A 27,765-nucleotide genomic window follows, 5' to 3' on the forward strand; every position below is an offset into this window, starting at 1 on the left:
TTTTAGTAAAATCTAGATGCCCAGAAGCATCATTTATTGCAAATCAGTTAACAAAAAAAATACATCATTTTTGCAAACTACAACTTTGCATGTAGATAACTTTATTACAGAAGATATCTTTTCTTAAACTACACTCTAGTTTATAAAACACAGGAAGATTCAACACCACGTGATGTTTTTATCACTCATATTAGGCGTGTCACAATAACAATGGTCTGAAATGTTAACTAAGATGAGCGCTCAGCAAGGCGCTGTGCCTTGAGAAATATCCATTTTATTTGGTGTTCTAATAAAAAGGAATGAGGAAAAGGAACCCTTTTCTTAGGTTTTCTTGATCAACTGCTCTCTATTTGCCTGTCCCATACACGTATCTAGTCTTAGGGTGTCTGCTTGCCTTTGCACCCGAGTGAGTGATATTCCACCACCTCTATAAGGTGATATATTTATGATATATTTAAGACTTGCTCATTTAGATTTTTGAAACAAAATCCACCTTTTCTTAAAAAAAAAAACCCAAAACGTATTTACAAACATTAAATCTGCCACAGGCTTATACTATATTTTACATGATACACAGGAAGAGTGTACACCAATATAAAAAAAGATGCATCACTCTGGACTAACAAGAACAAAATGTTAACGTTTCGCAGCACAGACACGGCCGTGCTGTCCTTCGCCCTCCTGCTCAGCCACTCCAGCATCCCACCAACACCGGCAGCACCTTCCGCTGAGCACCCAGCAATCGCGCTGCCGGAGGGGCTGGATACGGGCGAGCACTCGGGGGTGGCAGCGTGATAATGCTTCGTAATCTCACTCAGGTTGTCTGCACTAATAGACACGCCTTCTTCAACACAGGCAGGCCATCCTTAAAATAAGGATGTGGTTTACAAGTTTATATTGGCATTTATTTCTTAAACAGTTACTCAAATGCAAACACGAAAACAAAAAAACAGTAAAGATATTCAAAGTAAAATTAAGTCTCCTTTGTGTATGAACTCACAGTTATGGGTTTGGTATATACTCCACAGTTATGGGCTTGCTCTCTTAAAAGCTTGGCAAATACATTTCTTTTTGGTGGGGGACAGTATTCATGTTTTGTAGGGGTTTTTTAGCTTAGAACCTGTTCTTACAGGTCTATAATCCTGATTTTTTCTTATTCAGATCATAAAAATCATTTAAATATATATATTTTTATATATATAAAAACAAGAGAGAACAAAAATTTCTATTATCAAGGCAAATGTACAACTATATAATACTGAAATTTAAACAAAGATTCATGATTGGTACCATAAAATGTCCTCTCAGATATAATAGCAAAGGAAACATTTTAAAGTACATTTCAAAAATCTGTCCATACTTAATTTTTTTTCCCCCTAAGGAGTGGTATTTTTAGTCAATTTTTCCTTCCCCTTTTCTTTCTCACCTCTCTTTCTGAGTTGAAAGAGAAAAAAATAAATTAATGGCATTTCAGAATCCCAAATCGCTGCTTATAGCTTTACATAAACATTTCCTCTCCAATCAAACACAATGAACCCCCCCAAACAAAAGAGAATGTCCTATAAAAACCTAATTTTTTGATTTCTTGAAACACAGCTGGTGTCCCACATTGAGTTCTTAACAATAGAACATATAAATAAAAAGGCAGTGTTTTCATGTAAAATAAAAAGTACATAAATAAATACTAAAAAAAAAAGGAATTAATTTGTCTTTTTACTTTTTTTTTTATAAAAACATATTTAAAAAGGATCCTTTAATAAAAGCATCCAATGTCCTTTTAAAAAAGATCTCCCTCGAGCTTCTAACTCCCACTGAGCACCAGCGTCTCTGAAACACCGTCTTTTACTTGAAGGCTTCGGGGATGTGTCCCATCTGCGACTGCATACTCGTGGGAGGGCTGGAGATGCCCTCGGACCAGTCGGACACGTTGGAGTGAGGAGACGAGCTGGACCACTGGTCCGGCGACTCCGGAGACGGCGTTAGGAAAGGGTGGTCGGGCACCTGGAGCTGGTGGCTGGGGGTGTTGTCCAAGGGGGAGGAATAACTGTGCTGGGAAGGTGGAGTTAGAAACTGCGTGGTGGTCATGGGCTGGGCGAGGGAGGATGGCAGAGAGGTGGGCAGCATCTGGGAATCTTGAGGCAGGATGGTGTGGACTGCCATGGTACTGCCGCTCACCGGCTGCAGGTCGGGCTGGCTCAGCTCCGTACCGAGGAAATTTTGGCCCATGTGGCCGCTCGCGTTGGAGCCGGGGTTGTGATGCTGCTGCGGCGGCTGCTGCGGCGGCGGCTGCTGGGGTTGCTGCGGCGGCTGCTGCGGCGGCTGCATGTTTTGCTGCTGGAGCTGTTGCTGCTGCATCTGCTGGAGCTGCTGGCTCTGCATCAGGTGAGGCTGGGAAGCCAGCCGGGTGTTGGGCATGGCCGGGTAGCTCATCATCTGCGACAAGCTCGTGGTGGGCAAGCCGTTGTGCAGGGAGGTCATCATGCCGTGCTGAAGGTTTTGCGTCTGCTGATGTGCCCCCGGTTGCATGTTGCCTCTCATGGGGTTGTACTGACTCTGGACCATGCCGTTCTGCAGCCTGGTGAGCCAGTCACACTGCCCGTTCAGGCTGGCCGCCCCGCCAACAGAGAAACTCATCGGGGCACTGCTCATCACTGTGCTGGGGCTGGAGACGGGGAGGTGAGAGAGGCGCGGCGGCACCGAATCGAAGGCCATCCTGCTGGAGTTTCCCATGGCCATATCTTGCTTCCCCGCCATGTTGAGGTGATTGATGCTCATGTGGGCATCAGGCATGCCTGGCAGATGATTCAGAGGCACGGAAGGGGACTGCTGAAACGGAGAGGTCATCAGCGGAGGAGAGGCAACATCCGACAGGTACCCATGGGGCGATTCCAGGGAGTCCACTGGCGACAACACGCTGGAGTTGTCAAGCAGACATCCTTTTCCATCTTGTGATTTCTTCCTCCGGGCTTTGAGGTCTTTGGCATCCTTGCCGTTGCAGCTCAGGCCCTTGGTACTCGGCTTCCTGGCCTTCTTGCCCTGGACGGCAGGTTTCAGGTTGCTGATGTAGCTGTTGGGGGAGCAGAGCGGTGGGGACAGCGTGGGTGCCCCCAGCGGGCCGTTGTGCAGCGGTGGGCTCCGCACCAGGTTGTACTCGTCCAGCAGCCTCACGATGTCGTGGTGCATGCGCTCCTGCGCGATGTCCCGTGGGAGCCGGTCCATGTGGTCCGTGATGTCGCGGTTGGCAAAATGGTCCAGCAGGACCTTGGCAGTTTCATAGCTCCCTTCTCTGGCTGCGAGGAACAGCGGGGTCTCCTCCTGGCAACCCAGAAAAGATCGTTAGGTTTAAGTTCACAGATTCTCCTGGCTAACACTAGCCTGAGCTCCACACCCAACACCATGCAGTTGGGTGGCAGAGACAGTAATTGTCTCTCCTCTGGTGATGTTTTGCTGTTGCTTTTTCCTACCCTGCTGAGCTATTTCCTTCTACTGGTATCAAACCAGGAACCCTATGAGTGACCCAGAACGTGTGAGGAGATAGCCACATGAACGCTGTATCGTACAGCTCACCAAGCACTGCACGGCCCCTCAACATCACCCACAGGACCAAATCCCACAATGATTCTTTAAGCTAAATCCAACAGCTTAATTCACAGCAGAACAATCAAATCAGTCTCCGTGCCAGACAGTGTTGTATTTTAGATAAAAATTACCCTTCAACAGGGTTTTTTCCTTGCCCATGTCAGCCCAGGAGACCCCTACCTTATTGTTCTGCATATCCTTATTGGCACCATTCTTCAGGAGGACAACTGCGGCTTCAACGTTATTCACAGCAGCTGCCCAGTGCAGCGCTGACTTACCTACGGAGGAAGACATGAAATACAACGTGCATTAGTGAGTGGTGAGAGTAACAGTGAGCAGCTCTTCCCTTCCACCTCTGAGGGAGCCCGTGTTTTAGTGGCCTGCAGTACCTAGGTCATCCACGGCGTTGACGTCTGCGTGGCAGTTGATGAGATCGTCCAGCATGCCCTCCACAGCCAAGCGAGCGGCCAGGATCAGAGGAGTGGTCCCGTCATGCATTCGGGCGTCCAGATCAGTCGCCCTGTTCCTAATCAGGATCTGCCGCAACAAGGACCAAAGCGCAGGAAACACGAACGTTAGGAAGGACAGACAGCAGACACTCCGGGTCCCCAGGTTTCAGAACCTACAACCCCCTTTCCAGAGGCTGGTCCCTCCAGTCCCTGCTCCGGTGCGGATCCGGAGGGCAGCTACAGGGTTGCTGCTTTGCTGTGCCCTGCCCTGAGACAACAGGGGCTTCACTTTTCAAGCCTTTCACCCCGCACCTTGCCAGGGCAAGCTGGAGACCCCGCACTAAGCTCAGTTGTGTGCCTGACTCAACACGTAGCACCAGCACTTTCCCCACAAAACCCCAGAAAGATCAATTACCTGGAAGACTCCTTGGGCATCGGCAGAGACGGCGGCGTGGAGGGGCGTCCTGCCCATGTTATCCTGGATGTTGGCATCGGCGCTGGCTTCCAGCAGGCGCTTGGCAGCGTCCGAGCGGGAGTAGCGGGCAGCCAGGTGAAGGGCCGTCTCGCCCGTGCGGTCAGTCTGGTTGTGTAAGCTGGCGCCTTGGTAAATAAAATCCGAGATGACGGCGGGAGCATCATCCTCCTCTTCGCTGTTGCCGGTCTCCAGCCCTCCTCCGCTGCACGAGGCGATCATGAGCGGGGTGAAGCCATCTGAAAAGCACAGGGGAAGTCCGTGAAAAAAGGCCTTTTACCCTTCTGTAACGCAGGCGGCTCAGCAAGACGCTCCGTCTGCGATAGATGCTTATTCTCGTGGGTGCATCAAAACTGAGTTCCTGGCTGGTTCTAAACATCAAACACGAATATCCTTCCTCTGATACGGATCTGAAATTCCTTAGTGGTATCTCACCACTCACTGCTTTTCCTATTTAATCTGCTAGCTTGCACACTAACATGTAAGGCGCAATTTATACGGAAGGTTGCTCAAAGCAAACTTGAGAACGGTACAGCGCAGCCTTAAATATTTTCATTATTTCAGAGGGCAATTTCACAGATGTGGGGAAGGGCAAATGTTTGTAATAATTTAAAAGCCTATTAACTATTAATATAGTTAAAAACCTGAAAGGAAGGTTGTGAAATGTGCAGTTTGGTGGGAGGGGAGGAATCTAGGCAGAGAGATAAACTGGATGATTTAATAGGTATGTCTTCTGTATTCTCTGATTTCCAGCTCAGTGGAAAATAGAGAAATTAAACAAAAGAGATCTCATGGAAAGCAAAATGTAATGATCTCTAAATCATGCACAATAGCAACCATGTGATGCAGAGGGCTAGCAGCGACCCTAGAAATGGAGACAGGGAGGGCTGGCTGGGACCGCTCATCCACGAGGGAGGATTTTAGATTATCTGACGAGCAGCACAGGAGTGAAAGGAGTCCACCTTACCGGGCCCTCGGACGTTGACATCCATGCAGTCCGCGTCGATCTCCCCCTGCGGCGGAGTGGGCGCCATGGAGGATATGCGCAGGTCAGCGGCGTCCAGGTGCTGCTGCGTCCACTGCCTGTGATCCGTCTGATCGTCCGTGTCGGGCAGCATCGCCTGCTCCTCGAACTGAGCAAGGACAGCGGGAAATGAGCCCCGAGGCAGGGTGGGAGGAGGGGGCTGAGCTCTACCGCGAGTCTCAAAGGTGCGGCTGTCACACGCAGGTGGGCAAAGGAGGCGGCAGCAGCGATGGACAGCGCAGAGCAGGCCCCCAGGCTCCCTCCACTCTGCTGCTGCCCACAGCGCTCTGCTCCTGCCGTGCCACAACCCAGCGAGTGACCACTTGCAGCACAGAAAGGGAATGTGGCAGTGAGCTTACCCTGAACTTCTTGGTGTCCAGGGTCTCCTCATCACCCCACTCATTTTGGTTGTCATCCATCAGCGTGCCGTCTGAAGCATTTTTGAGGGGTCTTTAAAAATAAAACCATACAAAAAATTAGCTCCTCTGCAGGAACTGCTCTGTGATGGACTGCGTTTATCTACACGCACAAACTGCAAGAAGAATCAACACGGCAGTTTCCAGGAGGTTCCCCTCAGGTTGCCTGTCATTTTTTACCAAGTGCAAATGGACCACGAAGCATTTAAAAACCTCCTCCGGATGGGAACACTGTTTTCCCCATGCAGAACTTAAAGAAACATGACTTTTTTCCTCCCTGCTACACCAATATGATGCACTAGAGAACAAAACTCCGATGGGTTCCTTCCGAAGAGCCCCGAGCAGCCCCGCTGTGCTCTGTCTAACGGGTTAGCAAGCAAATTACTCACTTCAGTCCAACAGAATCCTCCCCAAGTGGTTCTCGTCGCTTCTTCTTGCTCGACTCTGTCACTTTGAAGCCTTCTGGGAACCAAAGCTGCCCATGCTCCCTGCGCCGCTTACGAGACACCAGTACTCCCAGTCCAATGAAGGCAATAAAGACCAGTGCAGCCACCACCACGTACATAGGATACAGCTGGGAGTTCTTCGTGGGCTCAGCTGTTTCACCTACAAAACAGTGGGGCACAAAGAGATGCTGAGACATTAAGCTGCATAACAAACCAGTGACAGAGTGGAAATGAAGGAAAATTAGTTAATAGAGGTACCTAAGGCTGATCTAAATCAGCCCCCCCCCCCAAAATAAGGTCATTTTATACGCTATTAATCAGAATTGCAAACTATTGGCAAATTCTCGACTGCACAAGCCAGCTTGCATCAGGAGACAGCTTCACTTTTTTCTCCTTTAAGGAAAAGGATTAGCAAACTTCAAATCATTGCGCTTGCATTGAGCTGTTAAGACAAAAGGATTTAGGGGGGATTTTCAAGATACAAACTTCAACTCCTTGCATGTCACTGATTGATCGGAGCTGGTTGGGTTTCTTTTTCTTTTCTTTTTCTTTTTTTTTTAATAACTTTTATAGTGGTAACGATTTGGAAATAAACCTGGAATAAGCAAAAATAATAAACTGGTTTTGCTTTTTTTTTTTAAGAACAGACTTAAAGGAAAAAAAAAAGGTGCAAGATTATTAAAACCAGCTTGTACTCAAATGCAGCCAGCTGACAGATAACTAAAATGGATGAGGCTGGAAAATTTTGGCTGTCTCTCCTCCCCAGCCAACCAGCTGTACTTACTTTTAACAGCTTCTATTTTGTAGGGTATGTTCAGGTTGCCAAGGGAGGCCAAGGCGCCCAGGAATGCCGCCACATCGGTTGCACTCTGGAAGCACTGGGAAGACGACTGGATGCACTGGCGGTTATCAATTTCCAAGTAGACGATGGATCTGTGTGAGAGAAGAGTCGATGAGAAACACGGAGCAATGGCCACCCTGAGTAGACAGACGAGCCCTGTCCCCCTTCCCTCCTTAACCCCCCAGCAGTGGGAATTCGAAGGTGGGAACCCATCTCCTTGCTTCCCTGTGGCCCAAGCCCTGCAGCTCTCACTCATGGGCTATTGGGTTTGCCTCAATGAATACTGTGCAGTGTAACTCCTTATCTACAGGAATGGGAGTCTCTGCTTCGCAATGTTTTATAAAATTACCCAGACACTACAGTATCTTAAATAATGCTGTTTGGGAGCCTTTTCACATCCGTTTCGCTGCTCTAACTCCTTTGCTTTCGGTGGCTTTTGATTGAGCCCACAGAGAGGGAGTAAGGTTAGATCTATATGTTTATACCAAAGATCTCCAAACGCAGTTTGCAGTAATTGAGTTTTACAACAAAGCTCTAGAAAGCATTTCCCAGGGAGAAACTGAGGCTTAACTTAATGACTTCCTGAAGTCAGACAGTCAGTCAGGCCAACCTCTGCTTCCAGGTCCCACCCAGCCCAGCCCCGGCTCCCAACAATACACAGGACTCCTTCAATCGTGAGAGTCGGCGCAGCATTGTATTGGATTCCTGAGCGATCACTTGCTTTTCCCACATGAGAGCAAAATCCGGTTTCTATTCACACAAAAAGCAACGTCTAAATACGATTATCTGGCCTACATCCTTCCCTTTATAGTGTGTTACTATTATCAACACAGAAAACAAATGCTGCTCAGTGAAAAAGGAACCCACTGGTCCCCCTTACCCTCTGATGTCCATCTGATCAAGCTCTCTCTTCTGCCTCCTGCCAGCCCTGGAGTAGAGGCTGCTCTTTACTTTGTTGATGACAGCACTAGACATATCTGACCAGTCCTCTGTTGACCTCTTGATGTAATGCTTTTTCAGCTCCTCCTCATTGCCATAGTACGGAAAGATCATGTACTCTCCCTTGGGGTTCTTCTTGAAGACCACGTTGGTGTGCAGCACGCGGCTCAGCTCCCGCAGGAAGTTGAAAGAGTTGTTCTTCAGGTTCTCGGGAGTGATGAGGACCACCACCACCAGCGTGCCATCTGCAAGCTTCTCTGGCATGTTGTTTGCACAGTCCAGACCGTCCCATTCGCACTCAAAATTATTGCAGCCCTGGTCACAGTGACCATCTGAGAAGTGATCTTTGCAGTACTGATCATACAGAGGGCTGGGCAGAAGAAAAAGAAAGGGAGAAGAACGGATTAGACCAGGCACTACGGATATTACCTGTCCGCTGAGAAAATAAGCTGTGGTCCACAAGGACCTCTCTTTTGTATAAATATTCTTCATCCTGATAGACACTAAGTCAGTTTACACAGAAGGCAACTGTTTCATGCAGTGCTGTGAAGCATTCACCTCTGCAGGTGTAAGATAGCAGCTGTTAAATGATAAGTTGCAATTTAGATGCCAGAAAAAGGGACAAATTACTGTGACTCAGAGAAGACACAGGGACACAGAATAGTTACTCAGACCAGTGTTTGTCCAGGAATCTGGGATTAAGTTGCTGTTGCCAAAGACAACGTTAGGTAAATGCCTGGGTGTTAACGTCATCATGTTTTCTGGCTGCTCTTCATCTGGGGTCTCCCTACACTGAAACTCACTGTGTTACTACTGTGAGTTGAAGAATTCACTTCTGTGGCGTGACACAGGCAAGGACAGGGAAGCCATCTGGAGTGAGCCAAACCCAGAAAGCTTCCAAGTGTCTATAAACTCAGCAAGACCACGGGAAACTGTGGTTGCTTAAGTTGCAGAACCCCAGGCAGCAGAACAGAATGTAGAGAGCGAACAACAGGTCTGCGCTTAGAAACTTTAGCAGATGCAACCAGAAAACACTCCTGGAGGATCAGCACCGAGGTCATGGCTTCAAAACAAGAGGGTCAACGAGCAAGTCACTTACTTGCACTGCCCTTCATACTTCTGGCAGTCAAACCCATCGTAGAGGCAGCCAGCGTTATTGCACTGAGAGTCGCACTTGCCGTCGTTGAAGTACTTCCAGCACTGCAGAGACTGGGAGCAGTTCTTCCAGGGGTCGTTGAAATTGAGGGAGCAGTCGCCCCCGTCCCAGCCGCAGGCGTGGTTGTTGCATTTCCCGTCGCAGATCTTGTTGCCGGCGTACCCCGCGCAAACCGCGATCTCGCACTTCTCCTCGATTTTGGGGGGGATGATATCCTGCCCGATCCCACCTTGGAAATCAAAGTCGAGGATGTGGCAGTTGAGGCCGTTGAAGTTGGCAGGGCAGTTGCAGCGGTAGTAGGGGGAGGCATCGCTGAAGAACTCGCAGGTGCCCCCGTTGTAGCAGGGGTTGGATGTGCAGGGGCTGCTGGCCGGGTACTGGCACTCGGGACCCGTGAAGGCCGGCATGCACATGCACTTGGAGCTCTTGTGGATGGAGATGCAGGTGCCACCATTCAGGCAGTGCAGGTTCCCACAGGTGCGGGAGTCGTTCTCGCAGGTGGCACCCACGAATCCCTGGGGAGGTGACAGCGAGGAGGGAGTCAGAGTCACTGGTGTTGTCCTACGAGCAGCCTAACACACGTGTGGGTTCTGGGACACTCGGCACAAACCCACTGAATCAGGCTCTGGCATGTCCTCTGAAACTAGGGATGGGCAAGAACAATCTAGAATGTAAACCCCCTTAGAGCATCCCCCTGAAAATGAAGGGAGCTCTTCTCCACAGCTGCCTGCTCCACCTTTACGTGGTGCAAACAATGGTCAACCAGGCAAGAGCCTGTCCTACAGAGCTGTGCCTCGTACCTGCGGGGCTGAGCCACCTCCTTCTCCCTGACCCTAACTCAGGCTCCTTGCAAGTGAGCAGAGCGTGCATATACGGGGCACCTCCCTCCAGCGAGCACCCACAGCAAAGCGTCCTCCCCTCCACGCTTACTCCTGGCTATCCCAGCCGGGGAAGCCTCAGGGGCTGAACTGGCCCCCGGACTGCCCCTCTCTGCGAGGGGCTGACTTGCCAACACCCCACGCTCAGAGCTGGAGAGGAGCTGGTACCTACCGGGGGACACTTGCAGATGAAGCCACGGCCGGTGTTGCTGGCGACCGCGCACGTTCCACCGTTCCTGCAGGGTTTGCCTTTACAGCCGTCCACCACGGTGTCGCAGCGACGGCCTGCGAGGGAGAGGAGCGCGTGAGGAGCAGAGGAAGGCGTGCTGGGGGCTGCAGGGCTGGGAGCGGGGGGACGCGGCGCTCACCTGCGTAGCCAGGTCGGCACTCGCATTTGTAGTCGTTGACCCGCTGCACGCAGTTCTGGGTGCCGCGGGCGTCGCAGGGGTTGGACAGGCACTCGTTGACGTCTCCCTCGCAGCGCTCCCCTACAAAGCCAGGGGGGCAGATGCAGCTGTAGCCACCTACCCGATCCGTGCACTTGCCATTGTTAAAGCACTTGGGCCCCAGGGTGATGGGATCAAAGAAAGGGCTGCAGTCATCCACATTGATCTCACAGTGCACCCCTAGAGAAATGGGGGAACAACCCACTCAGCTCATCAAACAGTACCGGGGTGCCCGGTGGTCCCTTGTGTGAACCTTCCCCGCCGAGGGGCTGAGCCTGGCCAACTCCACGGCCGTCTGAGCCGCCGCTCTGGCAGGAGGCACGTGGCACTGCGCGGCTCGCGGCCAAGGTTGCGCGGCCTTGACGGCTAAGCTCGTGAGCCAACACAACCCTCTACTGTTGCATTTGCTTCTGCTAGCCCGAGCAGCTAATGAGCAGATACCGAGGATATCTGTGCTCAGCCCGCTAATGCCCCAGCCTGGGGAGTTAATTTACCTTGAGTTCCTCTGGGGCAGGAGCATTTGTAGGTATTGATGAGATTGATGCAGGTTCCTCCATTCTGGCACGGGTGAGACAAGCACTCATTGATCTCCTCTGAGCAGTTAACTCCATGATAACCAGCCACACACTACAAGGAGGGAAGAGAGGAATGATCAGAGAGGTTCACTCAATTCCCCCACGGCTGCAGGAGCACAGCCAGCACCCCAGCCTTCAACCCGGTAACGGGGCACGGAGCCAGCCCGAAGCTGGGGCAGCTCCTTGGGCAGCAGAAAGGTTGGTGAAAGAACTGGTGCTTTCTCCCTGTGCATCTCTGCCCCCTGCGGCACCCACCTCGCACGAGTAGCCTCCCAGGTAGTCCGTGCAGGTGGCTCCATTCTGGCAGGGGTTGGGGGAGCACTCGTCCACCTGCTCCTCGCAGTAGCTGCCAGTGTAGCCAGCCTGGCAGCGGCAGAAGTGAGTGTTGCCAGTGTCCACGCAGAGCCCCGAATTCCTGCAGAGATGGGCTACGTCGATACCTGCCGGGGAGAGCAGAGTGAGACGTGGGGACCTCAGTGACACCCATGCATTGCAGGGCCACGTCCTGGCCACTGCGTGTCCCACCAGGGACCACAGCCAGGACTGCAGCCTCGTGGGGGGCACGTTACAGCAATTCTTGAGATCGCTCTGGTTGTGCCAAAGATCCCCACCAAGAGAGCTGAGCATGTCCCTGCTCAGAGCCCAGCACGGGGGGCACCTGGGGACCCCACCCTGGCCCTGAGAGGCCGTACACACGGCAGGGACTTACCTTGCTGCTTAGCAGCCACCTCGCAGGAGACGCTGGGGACATCGCAGTAGAGCCCCGTCCACCCGCTGTTGCACTCGCAGCGGTACAGGTTGTTGGTCTGCCAGCATTTGCCACCGTTTTTGCAGGGAGAGGAGTCGCACCAACGCACCAGGTTCTGCGGGGAGCAGGGCAAGAGGTGGGGGGGTCAGGACCCAGCAGGGCTCCTGCAGGACACCCAGGGTGGAGGCTGCAGAGACCCCCGTAATCCCCACAGCCAGGGTGTGCGGATGGGCACTGGGGTCAGCGGCCAGGACAGCCCAAGACTCCTCTACCTGGCAGTTGAGCCCGGTGTATCCCTGGGGGCAAGTGCACTTGTACGTCCCGTAGCTGTCCTGACACGTGCCCCCGTTCAGGCACGGCTTGGAGTCACACTCGTTAATGTCATGCTCGCAGTAGCTGCCCGTGAAGCCGGGCGGACAGATGCAGGTGAAGGTGTTGATGCCGTCCACGCAGGTCCCACCGTTGAAGCAGGAGCTGGGAACACACATCGCATCCCACTGAGTCACCGCTGGTCGTGCTCCGTGCCAAAGCCCCCCCAGACCAGCCCAGGGACCTCAGCCCCTTGCTCCAGCCCCAACAAAGGCTGTGCCCGCGGCAGGAGCCACGCCGGGCTGTACCTCTCTGTGCAGTCAGGCGTGTTGTTCTCGCAGTGGATGCCGCTGAAGCCGGAGGGGCAGGTGCAGGTGTAGCTGTTGACGCAGTCGGTGCAGTTGGCACCATTCTTGCAGGGGTTGCTGGCACACTCGTTGATGTCCTCCTCGCACTTGGGCCCGCGGAAGCCTGCCAGGCACTCGCAGAAGAATGTGCCAACGCCATCAGAGCAGGAGCCACCATTGTGGCATGGATCTGGAGAGGAGGGATGTGCATCTGAAGACGCAATGTGTCCAGCCCGGGTACAGCAGCCCTGCCCAGGAGCTGCCCCACAGCGCTGTCCCCACACACGTCCCCTGGCTGTGCAGAGGGATGGGACAGAGCCCACGGACCAGGCAGAGGCTGGGCCAGCCCCACTGGGGCACTGGGAACAAGGAGGGCACATGGGACACACTTGCTCACTGCCTGCACGTCACTTCTCCCCCCCAGCCTCCTTCCTGCCAGCTCCCATCCGCCCTCGGACTGACGCAGCTTGACTGGGACATGCTGGAGATGCCCCGAAGCCCGAGCAGGGCTTGCAGCATGGCCCAGACCGTGCAGCATGGCGCACGGGGAGGAGGATCCCAGCCCCAGGAGGGGCAGGGGAGCTGACAGCTCAGGGCCAGGCTGAGTGTGGTCCCCGAGCAGCCCCTGCTCTTACTGGGCTTGCAGTCGTCGATGTCGGTGTCGCAGTTGCGGCCGGTGAAGCCGGTCCTGCAGGCGCAGCGGTAGCTCCCGTTGGTGTTCTGGCACGAGGCCCCGTTGCGGCAGGGGCTCTTCACGCACTCGTTGATGTCGATCTCACAGGTCTGACCTGGGGGACAGAGTGGGACAGGGACCGTGTGGGCTGGAGGCGCTGGTGAAAGCCCCGGGGACGATCATGATCATTGGGCGCTGCTCGCACCAGGGCAGGAGCCCTCGCAACAAACTGCCCTCGCCAAGGGCTGCAGGCGATGGCTGCGTCCCGTCCGCCCGGCTGAGCCGTGGGGCAGGCCAGGACCCTCCCCGGGGCTGGGCACCGTGCAGGGCTGCTCCCGTCTGGCAGGGCACGCAGGCAGCCACTGGCCTGCTGCTCCCCGGCCACGCTCCCTCCCCGAGCAGCTGAGGATCGCGGGGTGCCGGGGGTGCTGGTGTGCCGAACCCCGAGCTGGGCTGTGCCCCTACCTTGCCAGCCGGAGGGGCAACTGCAGGAGAAGCTCTCGTAGTCCTCCGACTCCCGGCACTCGCCGCCGTTCTTGCAGGGGCCGCCGGCGCAGGGGGCCAGCACGTCCTCGCAGGTGGCTCCTGCACAGGCACAAACACCCGCTGGCACCTGCTCGGAAACGGTGGGTGGCCCAAGACCCCGCTACCCCCATCCCCTGCCTCACACTGCTGCCAGCCCCGGGGGCAGGCTCCGGGCTTCTCCACCGCCCCGGGGCAGCCCAGCTGGGGCCGTCTCCTCCAGCCCTGGTCCTCCGTGACCCCGGGCTCCCCACGAATCCTTCAGGCCCCGGCAATCTGAGCTGTGTTAAAGCGCTGCACACTTCCTTTGGCGGGGAAGCGTTGCTTGGGGTGTCTTGTGCTCCCCCCCGTCCCTCTCAGCCGCTTTTCCTGTTTATGTCCAGTCAAGGGACACATCCCTCCAAACCCTTATCTTCCCTGTCAGCCAGTATCTCCCGAACTGGCCTTTGCTATTTTCCAGAGCCTTCCCCTCCCCGCCTGCCCTGTCCTGGTCCCCACAGGGGTTTCTATGGCCACTGCTGAGGGCAGGAAACAGCTCACGGCTTCCTGCAATTGTGCCCCGGCTGCCGCTCTGCGCGAGCGGAAGCGGGAGGCCGGCAAACAGGAATCGCCTCAGCAGAATCCCCCAGCCCCGCGGCCTCTGCTCGCTTTTTCCAGCGCGAGCATCATGGCAGGAGAGCGGGGCTGCCGGCACCGCTGACCCCCCGGGGCGGTGGGGCGTGAGCGGGGCGGCCCCTCGGTGCTGCTGCCCGGGGTGCAGGCTGCGGCCGAGCCGCCGCCTCGGTGCCCTCGAGGAGGAGGAGGAGGAGGAGGAGGAAGACGAGGGAGGAAGCTCTGGCCGCTTCCTAAAGCTCCTCCAAATTTCCTCCAGCTGTGCCGCGGCACGGCGAGGTGGAGCCATGGGCAACCCCTGCACACGGTGTCGGCTCCTTGCATGTGCAGTGGGACCAGTTTGCTGTCACACCCGAAGCAGCAGCCCTGCAGAGCCCCAGCAAGGGCCTGGGGGTGCAGGGTGCTGCCCCTCACCTGTGTAGGGCAGGAGGCAGTTGCAGGTGTAGCCGGCGACGTCGTCGATGCACGTGCCCTGGTTCAGGCAGGGGTTGGAAGCGCATTCGTTGATATTGGTCTGGCAGTTGGGTCCTGTGTTATGAAAAACAGAGAAAAGTGGCTGTGATGGAGGTGTGCTGGTGGGAGGGGGCTGAGGGTACAGTGGGGACGTGGTGACAATGGCAATGGTCCACCCATTGCCCTGGAAGAGCCTCCTGCTCTCAGACTCAGCCGTGGCGCCCGAACTCTGCCGAAGGTCCCCAGGCTGGCTGCACTGCGCGGCTCCCACCCAGACCTGGGGTCCCCACCACCCCCACGGTGAAGCCTCCAGCCCATCTAGCATCATGGGGACCCTCACCCACAGCTCCCACCCAGGCCCCGGCATGGGGGGCACAGGGCAGCGTCCCTGGCTGCACCCTTACCGCTGAAGCCCTCCCGGCAGGTGCAGATGTAGCCGCTGGTCATGTCCTTGCAGGTGCCCCCGTTCATGCAGGGGTTGGATTCACACTCGTTATTGTTGATGTCGCAGTTTGTCCCGCTCCAGCCTGGGTCGCAGTCACACCTGTAGCTTTGGGGAAAAATTGGGGCATAAAGCACAGGATCTGGTCCGACCTGGCCCTCCCAGCTCCACCAGCCATTGTTCACCCAGCAAAGTCCAGGCTCCTAATCCTGTCCTTGCAGGGAAACATCCCCCAGGACTAGCACAGAGCACGGACCGGTACCAGGGATGGCTGCTTGCCCTGCCTCTAACCTTGCCTTTGCTGGGCGGCCCTTTGGTCCCCGCAGCCCCCGTGCCCTCCTGCCTACCCGTTCAGCCCGTCGTGGCATTTCCCGTGGATGCAGGGGTTGCTGTTGCACTCGTTCACTTCGGACAGGCACTTGGGGTCGTGGAAGCCCTCGGGGCAGAGGCAGGTGAAGCCGTTGATGCCGTCCTTGCACGTGCCCCCGTTGTGGCAGGGGTTGCTGGAGCACTCGTCGATGTTGATGTTGCACATGCGCCCTGGGAAAAGGAGGGGGGAGGAAATGTTACCCCATTGGATGCACGGCATGGGGGGCACCCACCGCACAGGTCCCCCCCCAGATGTGTGGGGAACGGCTGCCAGAGGCTCGAATCTCCAGGCACGCGTGTGCCGGCCGCGTAGGAGCGGGCTGCCCGCCGGGGAGGGTGGCTTCACACCCCTGCACCGCCCGCCTGGCTTAATTCAACTGGGGAGAGGCCGTGCCCTGGGCTGCTTTGGCCCAGGAGGGGATAACGAAGGGAGCTGGTTTCAGCCTGTAACCCTACCTGCCGCGGCCAACAAAGCCCGGCTTTATCGTGGCTCCCGGCGGGCAGGAGGACAAGGGGCCGTGCGAGCAGGGAGAAGCGGGGGCTGCTCCCATCAAAGCCCTCCGCCGCTTCCAGCAGCGATCAAACAAACCAGTCGGACAAGGAGGCAACGTGATACCCATGGGAGTGGGCGCAGCGGGAGTCGAATTCGCAGCACCAGACACCCCTTTGATTTCAGCCCGAGCCGGGGTCACCCTCCTGAATGAGCAGGAGCGCCGGAGGCTGCAAAACCTCCGGCGAACGGGACGGCATCTCCCCTCCTCGCTGCACCCAAACGGCTGCGCAGCGCTCTTAGAATAAAACCCTTTATGTATCTGAGAGGGGGGCAAAGTAGCTGACCCCAAAGTTCTTGCTTAAGACTGTTGGTCTGCATTTACCAACTATATTTAGTTCTTGTTGACTTGAAGACATACGGAAAGCAAACTACACGTTAAGGAGTTGAATTTCATCTCTGTAAGGCTGAAAGCAGTGAGAGTTTTTGTGCTGCTTGAGAAGAAAACCAATGCAACTCTCAGTCCATTTTAAACCCCCGCACCGCCGTGGGCACAGGGGATGCTCTGGATCTGGAGCAGGTCCCCAGGGCGCCGCGGCGTCCACCCTGCCCTGCTCTCACCTGTGTACCCCGGCTCGCAGGTGCACTCGTAGCCGTTGATCTTGTCGATGCACTTGCCGTAGTCGCAGGGGCTGCTGGCGCAGTCGTCCAGGTTGATCTCGCAGTTGGGCCCTGGGGAGCAGAGCGGTGCTGTTAGGGGGTCCCCGGCCCCGCTGACGAGGCAAAACGAAGCCTGCCAGCACCGACCGCCACCGCAAGCGGCTTCCCGGCTCCCAGCTGGGGTGCGGCTCCTGCGAGAGCCGGGCACCAAACCGGGAGAACTTGCCCTCACCGAGAACGCCCCAGGCCAGCCCCGGCACCAGGGTGGCTGCTGGTGGTGGCCCAGGGCCAACCCGCCTGGGGACAGGGATGGGACCGGGGTGCTGCCGGCACGGCTGACCCACGTGGAGCCCCCGGGGCGTCCCTCCCGCTCACCTGTGGTCCCTTTGAGGCAGAGGCAGTTGTAGGCGTTGTTCCTGTCCTGGCAGGTGCCCCCATTTTTGCAGGGCTGGCTCTGGCACTCGTTGATGTTGATGTCGCAGCGGTGGCCCGTGTAGCCAGGCTGGCAGAGGCAGCTGAAGGCGGCGATGCTGTCCTTGCAGGTCCCGTAGTGGCACGGGTCAGGGTCACACTCATCGATGTCGATCTCGCAGTGAGTGCCCGAGAAACCTGCCAGCAGCACAGGGGACGTGGGGTCAGGATGGGTGACATGGGGTGACGATGGAAGATGCAGGGTCAGGATGGGGGACACGGGGTGACGATGGAAGATGCAGGGTCAGGATGGGGGACATGGGGTGACAATGGGAGATGGAGGGTCAGAATGGGTGACACTCCTTCCCACCCTGGCCAGGTGTGGGGCAGTGCACCAGGGTGGTGTGACCTGCCCACCTGCCCCACCAGGAGCCCCGGGACCCCCAGGAGCGGGGCACAGGCAGGGGAGCATCCCGGTGTGCCAGCGGCGGGGCTGGTCAGACCCCGGCTCGCGGGCTTTGTCCCGGGGCGCACAATGACCTGCATTAAGCCGGCTCGGCTCAGGAGCGGGGCCCCGCGCTCGCCCGCAGCTCGTCCCGGAGCGCACGGGGGGGGTGGGCCGCAGACACCCCCGAATAATAACCCCCCCCGGCAGATCCTATTCTCCTGGCTGGCTCCCTCCCCGCCGGGCTGGGGGTGGAGAGCTGAGGACAAAGTACAGCTTTGACTAGCCCCCGCCAAGCCCACATAGCAGCTTTTCATCGGGGCTTGGCATTAGCAAGACACTAATTAGAGGCCATTCAGCTGGAAGATTTCTGGCGGGAGCTGCTCCACAAAAGAGCCACTGTTTGCCACCAAGGCTCAAGTCATCATTTTGTGCAACCGCTCCTTGGGTTTCGGTCGGCGAGCCCCGGCAGCCCTGCACCTTGCGTCCCCATAGAGGCAGCTTTATTCTTTCCTTCCTGCTGTCCCCCTCGCTGCCGCCCGCCGCCGAGGCGGGGAGCACGGCAGGACGGCTGCCGCGGGGCCGCACCTAACGAGCGCTGGGCTCGTTACGCCCGGCTCCGGGGCTGGTGGGCAGCGGGGCTCGGCTCGCTCCGCTGCTGCCTGGGAAAGGGATGGTCCTGTCCCTCGGGAGTCACGTCGGGGGACCAACCCTGCTGCTGGGGGGCTTGGGGCATCCCCCACGGCGGGTGCTTGGCGAGGTGGGCACTTGTTAACAATTCGGCAACGTGGTTTTATGGCACATCACGGGGCAGAAGGTGGCTGGGACCCCCCGGGACGTGGGGACCCCTCACCTTCGGTGCACTCGCAGCTGTAGGTGTTGGAGCCGTCCACGCACTTGGCACCATTCTCGCAGGGGGTGCTGGCGCACTCGTCGATGTCAAACTGGCACAGGTGCCCGTTGAAGCCTGGAACGGAGGGAGAAGTCACGTCCCCGTGCACGGCCGGACCCGCCAGCCTCCCCCCGCCGCCGAGCAGATCCCACCGGGCCCCCCGCGTCCCGGCCGGGGCGCCGGGTTTCCATGGGGATGGCTGATGGGGGCCCTGAATGCGGGGCTGCAACCCGCCATTGAGAGCATCTTATTTACATCTCTAGAGGAGCAAAGTCTCTGAACTTCAAAACCTCCTTTCACAGATTAACCGTCTCTCCATTCTCCGCTCCACCCCGTGACTTTGACACCACATTCAAAGCCGCTGGCGCGGCCCCCTCGGCCCCCGGCCCTCCTTCCCAAAGAGAGGCCTTTTCAAGTGCAAAGCCATGGGGTTTAATCCTCCTTCCCCTCTCCCATGGGCCAGACCCGGTACCCGGTGCAGCATCGCCCACGTGGGGCTCAGCCCCTCACCAGAATGAGGGAACCCCCCTCCTGACAGCACCAGGAGGTGCTCAGCCCCTTCTCCACATTTTGGGGGCTCTGAAATGAAAGCAACCCATTTTCAGCTCCTTCCCGGCTCAAGCTGGGATGCACCATGGCTTTGTTTCTGCCGCGATGGCAGCGGGACGGCACCGCGTACCAGTGGGGCACTCGCAGTGGAACTCGTTGATCTTGTCGAGGCAGACGCCGTTGTGCAGGCAGGGGCTGCTGGCACACTCGTCCGTGTTGATCTCGCAGTAAACCCCCTCGTAACCTGCAGAGAGACCCTGTCAGCGCCGCGGCACCGGGCCGGCACAACGCGCAGGAGGGGCATGTTACACCGGGGTGTATTTGGTCCCCCCCTGTCTTTACGCAGGTGGCTCAGGAGATGCGCTACAGGTGGTGGGACCTGACGCACAAGCTGCTCCATGGTTGTCCACCCTGGATTTCCCTGCCCTTGGCTTGATCCAAGCCAGCAAGCCGAGGAAGAGCAGGAGTGCAGAGCAGGGCTGATGGTGCCCAACTCTCCGCTCCCGTCCCCTCATCGCTGCGTGAGGCTGCGCGAACTTTACCAAGCTCTTTCTTTCTGGTGCTGTCCCCAGGCACACGCATCTCCCACAGCTCCTCGCCCAAACCAACGCCGAGCTGAAGCTCAGGAGCACCCAGAGCCCACCCGCACCCAGCGCTGGGGTCCGCGGGACCGCCCACCCACCGGGCATGCAGATGCACTGGAACTCCCCGATCTGGTCCAGGCAGGTGGCATCGTTCTGGCAGGGGTTGGAGAGGCACTCGTTGACATCGATCTCGCAGCGAGGGCCCGAGTAGCCTTGCAGGCACTGGCACTGGAAGGACCCCTGGGTGTTGATGCATTTCCCCGCGTGCTCGCAAGGGTTGGCTCCTGCGAAACAGAAGCACGGCTTAGAGGTCACGCTCCCGGCTGCACTAGCTGCTCCTCAGCCACCCGTGCAAGCTCAGCCCCGGCACTCACCCAGCGAGCACTCGTCCACGTCCTGGTTGCAGGCCGGCCCCATGTACCCCGAAGGACACGTGCAGATGGCTTTGCCGTTGACAGGGTTGGTGTCGCAGTTGGAGCCCTCATTGCAGGGGTTGCTGATGCAGGCGTCGTCGAGGTGGCACAGCAAACCTGGGCAGCAAACGGCAGGCGCATGTCAAGGGCGATGGGCACACAAATCATGGCATACTGAGACCTCGGCTAGGAGCCAGGGGACATGCGGGGAGCTGCCACCCCGCTCCGTGAGCAGGGGGCAAGATGGGACAGGGCCTCACCTGTGCGGCCGTGGGGGCACTCGCAGTAGAACGAGGCCACCCGGTCGTGGCAGGTGGCCCCGTGGAAGCAGGCGGCCATGGCGCAGTCATCGATGTTCTCGCTGCAGTCCTCGCCCGTCCAGCCGTTGACGCAGACGCAGTTGTAGCCGCCGTGGTTGTTGTGGCAGGTGCCCCCGTTCTGGCAGGCGTTGGGCATCAGCTGGCACTCGTCCACGTCCTCGGTGCAGTACTGACCTGCCAGGGGACAGGGCACAGGGCACCCGCGTGAGGCTGGCGCTGCCCAGCTCCTGCAGGCTCCGCGAGCATCGCTGTGAAGCAGCTCGGCTCTCCCCACCCGGTCCCCACATCCCCTGGGGCAGGATCCGTCCGGCCAGCCCAGCCCTGTGCCACCCTCGCTGCCGGCAGCGGTGCTACCTGTCCACTCGGGCGGGCACTGGCAGTTGTAGGTGTTGACGCCGTCCACGCAGGTGCCCCCGTTCTTGCAGTTGTTGCCCGGACAGTCGTTGATGTTCTCCTCGCAGTTCTGGCCCGTGAACCCTGAGCAGAGGAGATGGCCGCTGTGATGCCAACCCACCAACTGACCGCCCCCCGCCACTGGCAGACTGCTCGTTATCGGGTGCCGAGGGCACGCCAGGCACTCCCAGCCCGGCTTTGAAGCTGCCACCCGGTTTCATCCCGATCCCTGTCCCACCTCTACCGGGGCTCGGTTCTGCCGTGCAGGTTTCCCTGCCAGGCGCCATCGCCGGAGCCTGGCAAGCGGCGGCAGCTTCCTCTGCGCAGGGCAGACGGGGCGTCCCTGCACAGGGCTCGCCTGCCACAGCCCCCGGCTCCGGAGACACTCGCCCCGAGCAGCGGAGGATCCGGCTCCACAGCAAGCTGGGATGAACCGGCGCTGCTCCCATGGAGGCTTGCGGCACCTGGCGCTTAATCACCGCCTTTTAATTTCACATGTAAAGAGCCTCAGCAGCAGCGCTGATCCCCCAAGGGGGATCCTTCATTTCCAAGTCCCTGGCAGGGTGAACCACCGCCCGGCACAGCGCTGCGCTGATCCCAGCCCTCCTCTCTGCGCTGAGCCAGCTCAGCTCATCGCCTCCGCGGGGAAGGGACCAGGGTGCCCAGGCTCGTCCTCTGCGGGACCCCAGTCCCTGGCCCAGCTGCGGGTTTTCCTGCTGCTCTCTCCCAAGGGCTGCGTTTTCCTCTCCCATGTAGCCTCAGCCCCATCACACGAGGCGCAGCAACAGCTATTGACGATTGCTGGTAGGAGCCCAAAGCAGATAACGCTGATTTGTGCCTCATTTTTAAGCAGCTGGGCTGAGACTGAGCAGCAATAACTGGCAATGTCCTAGATACCAGGATTAACTCATTTCGAACCATCCCAATGAGTAATTAGTACTGCAATTACTTTAAACTCAGGGTTACATTCTACAGCGATGGCATGATAAAACAGCCGAGATTAGTTTAACTTGAAGAAACCCGGTACGGCCAGGCCTCTCCGGGAATGAAAAGGGGACATTGTTTGAGGGCTGCTGCGCTGCATACCAGCGTATCAATCACCCTCTTATCATGAGAAACAGCCCCCAGTCCCTCCTGCCTCCGCCTGAAGCTGATGCAGCTCCTGCAGCGGGCCACACCGGATGGCGGAGGTGCCGAGGGACCCCCCCGTCCCCCCCGGAGCAGGGGCCGTGCCACCCCGCGGCAGGCGAACCAGCCAGGGCAGCATGCAAATCCCCTGGAAGCAGCCCACGAAGCCACAGCGGGCGTGAAAGCGCCGATCCCCCCGCAGCAGGGATGCTCCCCCAGGGCCATACCTCACCACGACGTGCCCGACGCTTGGGCTGCGCCAGGGAAAGTGCCTCGTCAGCAGAACAGCAGGGCAGGGCTGCTCCTCCTGCCCCCTCCACCTGCCCGTCCCTCCGGGCCAGGGCTCGGAGCTGCTCCCGCAGAGCATCGCCCTGGCAGCTCCCGGCTGCACCGGCTCATCCCGGAAGGAAAGGCTTCTTCCTTCCCCAGCACCGCTCAGCCCCAATGCCCCGCTGCCCCTGGGGACGGGAGCTCTGCTCCAGCCCTGGTGAGCAGGTGTCAGGGGGAGCAGGGGATCCTGCAGGGCCCTGCAGATTTCGGATGGTTAATGAGTCTCCTCAGTTACTGCAGCCAAAAGCTTTGGGATGGGGACTGAACCTCTGAGCCTGTGTCAGAGATCAAGATGACACCCCCCAGGCTGCCCTGCAGGGAATGTGCATCTTTCCCTTGCACCAGGCCGGGCTGCCAGCAGGATGTGGGTACGTCTGTGCCGGCTGGGAGAGCCCATCCCCACCCTGATACCATGCCCCCAGCAGCGGTGGGGCAGGAGTTACGGCAGGGGGAGGCCAGAGCTCCCCCAGTAATGCCGAGCACCACTCGGGGTGCAGAGCAGAGAAGCCATCTGCCCCCCGTCCTGCCCCAGCCCCTGCGGGGCTACGGGCGACCAGAGGAGACCAAAGCAATCCCACGAGAGACTCCTCAGGCAGCTCAGCACTGCCCGCAGCTCCTTCCAGGGGAGAGGGCGGATGCATCCCCTCGGCGTCTGCCGGCGTGGGGAGCGTGGGGCCGGGGGGAGCGTGGGGCCATGCTCAGCCCCTTCCGCTCCCTGTCCCGACTGCACTGCAGACTGCTGCTTCGGGCAGAAGTGAAAGGGCTCGCCGGGGTCAGGGGGCCCTTTCACAGCCGCTTTTCTTTCCGCTGGCGTGCAGGGTGCTGGGCTCCTGTATAGGGTGCTGAGTTCCCATGCAGGGTGCTGGGCTCCTGTATAGGGTGCTGAGCTCCCATGCGGGGTGCTGGGCTCCTGTATAGGGTGCTGAGCTCCCATGCGGGGTGCTGGGCTCCTGTACAGGGTGCTGAGCTCCCATGCAGGGTGCTGGGCTCCCTCGACAGGCCCCCTCCGGCCCTCTCCTGCCAGAGCCCTTCCTTTCGGGGGCTGCAATCCAGCCGGGCTGCTCCGGCGCCTGCTGGCAGGAGCAGCAGTGAGCACGGGGAGGGTCTCCCTTCCCCAACTCCCTTCGCACTCGGAAACTTTCCAAAACAGCTATTTCGGGCTAATTATTCCATTCTGGAAGTGGATTAAGCGCAAGCGGAAAAAGGCACTCTTATTCTGGAGTATGAGCATCCGCACAGGGGCCTCTGCTGAAACACTTGTTTTGGAAGAGCTATTTTGGTGAATCACCGAGTATAAAAAGCCCCCAGACGACCTCTCTTCGTCGGGCACCGCTGCCCAAACGCAGCGAGCCCACAGCCCCTCGCTTTTGTCCCTCCCAGCGCCGTAACTCAGGGGCAGATCGGGCACTACTTGTTTAGGGGGGGCAAATGCGCTGCAGGAGTGTCCCTGCTCCCCATCCCTGTCCCCCCCACCTTGGAGGCAGCCCCTACCTGGCAGGCACGTGCAGTCGTAGGTGGTGTCCCCGATCTGGCGGCACGTCCCCCCGTTCTGGCAGGGCGAGGGGTTGCAGGGCACGTAGAGGTGCTCGCAGTTCTGCCCGGTGTAGGCCGGCTTGCAGGAGCACTGGTAGGTGCCCACCTCGTTGGTGCAGCTCCCGCCGTTCTTGCAGACGGGCGGCGACATGTTGCACTCGTTCACGTCCTGCTTGCAGTTGGCCCCGTGGAAGCCGGCGCTGCACCGGCAGACGTAGTGGGCTTCGAAGGGGACGCACTGGCCCCCATTGGCGCAGGGGTTGGAGGCGCAGGGGTCGGCCTGCTGGCAGGTTTTGCCTGGGGAGGGCAGGGAGGGAGGATGAGGATGCGAACTGCTTGGCGGGAGCCATCTTGGTGCTGGGGTGCAGACCTGGCTCCGGGACGGTGTTCACAGCGGGTGCAATTAATTCCCCCCATCTCAGCCCCCGTAAACCCTCTCCCATGCAGGACGCTTGCAGCTCACCCAGCCAGGGACCCTCCCAAGCCCCTGCTCAGGTGTGCAGACCCCCGCTCCCTTCTCCCAGCGCTGGAGCACCCCGAAACCAGAGGCAGCATCCTTCTCCCTTTGCGGGGGTGTTTCCAGGAGCACCCCCTGGTGCAGGCTGCCCCTCTACCCCCCCAAACCCATCCCCGTGCCCTGCGGTGGCACCACCTCACCTGACCACCCCGGCGGGCAGCGGCACTTGTACTCGCTGAGCGTGAGCAGGTCGCAGGTGCCCCCGTTGCGGCAGGGGCTGCTGAGGCAGGCGTTGTCGCGGGGCGTGAGGCAGAGCTCGTCGGTGAAGCCCAGGCAGCAGGCGCAGGTGTAGTCCACGGTGCTGCCGCGCACCACCGGCGTGCAGGTGCCGGCGTTCTTGCAGGGGGAGCTCAGGCAGGGGTTGGGCAGCTGGCACCGCTCGCCCACGTAGGCACCGCTACACCTGGCAGGGGAGAGACGCCGTCAGTGGGATCGGCCCCGAGGGGCTGGGGGCACCCGGCCACCCCAGGGACCCGTGCCGGGAACGCCTCCCCCCGCCCAACCCCGCACCGCATCCCGGCACATCGGGTTTGGCAATCACAAGGCTCTGCCCTGGCCGCTCTGGGCTGAGAAGAGGAAGATGAAAGAGGCGCCGGGAACAAAGGCGTCCCCCATCCAGGGGCCTGCACCGACTCGCAAAACCGCAGCCTCCAGCGCTGACGTCCTGCTTCCCATCACAACCTGCTTTTTTTTCTCCCCCGTCACTTGAAGAGGAAACCAAGGCACAAGGGGTAAGTCATGGAGACAGGAGGGGCACCCCCATACCCGCACCCAACCCAGGGCACCTACAGCCCCGAGGGAGAGGAAACCCTGCAGCGTCCCGCGGGGCCAGCCCTGCGCCCCTGCCCATCCCTGCCCGCACCAGGGTCCCTGCTCCACCTGCGTGATTTTATCCTCCCTCCATCCTGAGAAATCACTCAAACATGATCAAACACGGGGCTCAGCGTTGGCTGGTAGCAGGTGGGACACGTTCCTGCTCCCTGTAGCCAGCTGAGATCTTCCCTGAAGACAAACCCTGCACAAGGAGGGATGAGCGGCCCTGGCTGCCGTGTCCCTCTGCATGGGGGCCCTGAGAAGAGCCCCCCCGACGCAGCCACCAGCTCAACCATCTGTCACTGGTGGCCGACAGGGCTGGAGCAACTGCCTGCTGCAGGATGGGGCAGGTGACAGGGCCACGCTGCAAGGGCAAATCCCACCAGCCATCCCAGTGAGGCTGGGCAGGACGGGGGGCCGGCAAAGGACCCTGCAGAGTGAGGAGCTGCCCCCCGGGAAAGGGAGGACAGAGCAAAGCTGTGCACAGAGAGACCGAGGGCATGTGACATCCAACAAAGATCCTGGCGACAAGGCACTTGGGCACCTCCCCAGCGCAAACCCTCCTGCGCGGCATCTCCTGTATCACGTCTGCAACGCGAGATGCTGCGTGTTCCCCTCGGGCTCTGCTCATGTTATGCTGCTTCAAAAGGGGGATGTTCTGCACCGAAGAGCTGCCGTGGGCAGGGTGTGGGAGGACCGAGGCGACGCTGGCACGCTGCTGTCCCGCACCGCGATGGCAATGCCACCGCAGCAGAGCAGGGCACGCCGCGCTCAGCCCATGCTGGGCTGCTGGCTGCTATCAGAGACCTCGAGAGCAGAAATAAACCTGGGGGAGGCTTCACGCGTTGCCGTGAGCTTGGGCTACGGCAACCACCGCTGGAGGGGATGGCCAGAGAACCGTCAGCACCCGGGCACTGGGGGACTGTGCTCCCTGCTGCAGGTCAGGGCTCAGGGCACCCACCACATGCTCGCACCCATCGGCGCCCGAGCTGCAGGACGTTGCACTCATGCATGGCATCTGAGGCTCCCGCAGCAGGCAGCCCCCCGGGGCAAGCACGGAGTGTCCCGGGAACGGGAGCAGAGCACCCACCCGCAAACCCCAAAACGAGAACGTGGGGCTCCTCCGGTGAAGCACAGCCAGCAAACCCCTGCCCTCCGCCAGCCCCACCGTGCTGTGCCGCGCCGTGCCGGCAGCAGGACCACGTTTCGGCCCCACTCCCCCTTCTCCTCTTCCCCTACTTTTTTTTTTTTTTTAACCCAATTCTGATTTCATTGTTGGGGATTGTGTGAGAATTTGTCAGGATTCGGAGACATTTTGAGTTAATGAGACGGCATTATCCAGGCCAAATGAAAAAGAAAATGTGTATAATAATAAATCAGGGCATCTGCTCGGCACACAAAGGGCGGCGGGGAGCAGGTGTGCATCCTAATGAGGCGCAGCAGCTGCCGGCGCCCGCGCCCGATGCCCGGCTCGCCGGCGGCTCCGAGCCCGGGGCGCCGCGGCCGTGGGGCGACGACGGCGCTTCTGGGTGGCTGCGCCGTGGCCTGGCGCGGGGGAATGCGAGGGCTGGGGGCCGCGGCCGCCTCAGAGGGGCCATTGTGCGGGGCCGGGCGGCCGGCACAGGCACGCCATCGGCGAACCGACCGCTCAAGTGTGCAGTCATCTGTTAAAAGCGCTGCTCGCCTCCGCCTTCCCGCACCACACACACGCTTTTTTTCTTAAAACAATCCTCCGGGCTCTCGCGACGGCTGGCGGACAGGGAAGCGTCACGAGATTCTCCAATGGGAGAAAAACGAGGGGGAAAAAAAAAAAATAAGGAAAAAAAAAAATTGATGCTGGACAAAGAGCCTCGGGGACAGCGCGGGAAGCACCGATCGCACGGGAAGCACCGCGGCGCAGGATCTGGCTCGCAGCGGTGCCGCCGGGGGCAGCCGGGACCGGGAGGCGATGCTCTGCGTCCCGGGGCCATCGCTGGGATTGGGGTTCCTGCGCCGCGGGGCTTTAACGAGGCCGGGGCCGAAAGCCCTCCCACCCAATTAGTTTTCGGACCATTTCCAATTTCAGCGCAGGCAAGTGGTGGTTTGGGCTCATGGATGGGAAGCCAGAGCCCAGCCTGAGCCTGGGCATGGTTATTAGCCAGGAGGTTAATTAGTGATCGGAGGAACCCCCCCGGGGGCAGGGGAGCCCCTGCCTGAAGGCACAGCGGGGCTGGGGCCACTGGCACTGCCTGGGCCGGGGGCTGCCCCGCGCCCGGCTGCGCTGCCCGGGTGCTTTCCAGGCTTTTGCTGCAGGAAACCCCTCGAGTTTCATGGAGTTTGCAGACTTTTTTTACACGGCTTTCTATTTGTTTAAGAGCTGGTTTATGGACGCAATCAGCTCAAGGAGCAAGGAGGGTGCAGCAGACGCCAGGGAGGGGCTCAGCACGGGTCTGCCCAGGCCAGAGGAGGCTGCGCTGAGCGATGGGCACACGTGGGCAGGCGGGACCGGGGTACAATCACGCACCGCATTTCTCCTCCCTGCAAGGAGGGTATTTCCAGCCACGGAGACGTGCTGGTGAAGCAACCCTTCAGAAACAAAGCAATACAACACA

The 27,765-nt window shown here is 58.8% G+C and overlaps 1 protein-coding gene across 2 annotated transcripts in view; it reads right to left on the reverse strand.

Moving 5' to 3' along the window:
• The window catches only part of NOTCH1 (notch receptor 1), a 43,849-nt gene continuing 16,084 nt past the window's right edge, over positions 1-27,765 (reverse strand). The window contains exons 3-34 of one of the 2 annotated variants that reach the window (XM_068413663.1): positions 24,502-24,764; positions 23,803-24,141; positions 20,815-20,937; positions 20,401-20,634; positions 20,102-20,257; positions 19,826-20,011; positions 19,274-19,387; positions 18,556-18,669; positions 17,222-17,455; positions 16,808-16,918; positions 15,675-15,867; positions 15,290-15,435; positions 14,847-14,960; positions 13,764-13,883; positions 13,261-13,413; positions 12,587-12,815; positions 12,242-12,443; positions 11,931-12,084; positions 11,477-11,661; positions 11,141-11,273; positions 10,569-10,688; positions 10,373-10,485; positions 9,266-9,837; positions 8,108-8,536; positions 7,171-7,319; positions 6,330-6,546; positions 5,884-5,974; positions 5,468-5,633; positions 4,444-4,739; positions 3,969-4,116; positions 3,760-3,857; positions 1-3,315 (exon numbers count right to left, since the gene is read on the reverse strand). In XM_068413663.1, coding sequence (XP_068269764.1) covers positions 1,843-3,315; positions 3,760-3,857; positions 3,969-4,116; positions 4,444-4,739; positions 5,468-5,633; positions 5,884-5,974; positions 6,330-6,546; positions 7,171-7,319; positions 8,108-8,536; positions 9,266-9,837; positions 10,373-10,485; positions 10,569-10,688; positions 11,141-11,273; positions 11,477-11,661; positions 11,931-12,084; positions 12,242-12,443; positions 12,587-12,815; positions 13,261-13,413; positions 13,764-13,883; positions 14,847-14,960; positions 15,290-15,435; positions 15,675-15,867; positions 16,808-16,918; positions 17,222-17,455; positions 18,556-18,669; positions 19,274-19,387; positions 19,826-20,011; positions 20,102-20,257; positions 20,401-20,634; positions 20,815-20,937; positions 23,803-24,141; positions 24,502-24,764 — 7,375 coding nt within the window. In that variant the 3' untranslated portion in view covers positions 1-1,842. Of the gene's footprint in view, positions 3,316-3,759; positions 3,858-3,968; positions 4,117-4,443; positions 4,740-5,467; positions 5,634-5,883; positions 5,975-6,329; positions 6,547-7,170; positions 7,320-8,107; positions 8,537-9,265; positions 9,838-10,372; positions 10,486-10,568; positions 10,827-11,140; positions 11,274-11,476; positions 11,662-11,930; positions 12,085-12,241; positions 12,444-12,586; positions 12,816-13,260; positions 13,414-13,763; positions 13,884-14,846; positions 14,961-15,289; positions 15,436-15,674; positions 15,868-16,807; positions 16,919-17,221; positions 17,456-18,555; positions 18,670-19,273; positions 19,388-19,825; positions 20,012-20,101; positions 20,258-20,400; positions 20,635-20,814; positions 20,938-23,802; positions 24,142-24,501; positions 24,765-27,765 lie in introns of both variants that reach the window. The other variant, XM_068413662.1, reaches the window with a different exon arrangement.

The sequence above is a fragment of the Nyctibius grandis genome, chromosome 16 (assembly GCF_013368605.1).
Source record: "Nyctibius grandis isolate bNycGra1 chromosome 16, bNycGra1.pri, whole genome shotgun sequence".
Lineage (NCBI taxonomy): Eukaryota > Metazoa > Chordata > Aves > Nyctibiiformes > Nyctibiidae > Nyctibius > Nyctibius grandis.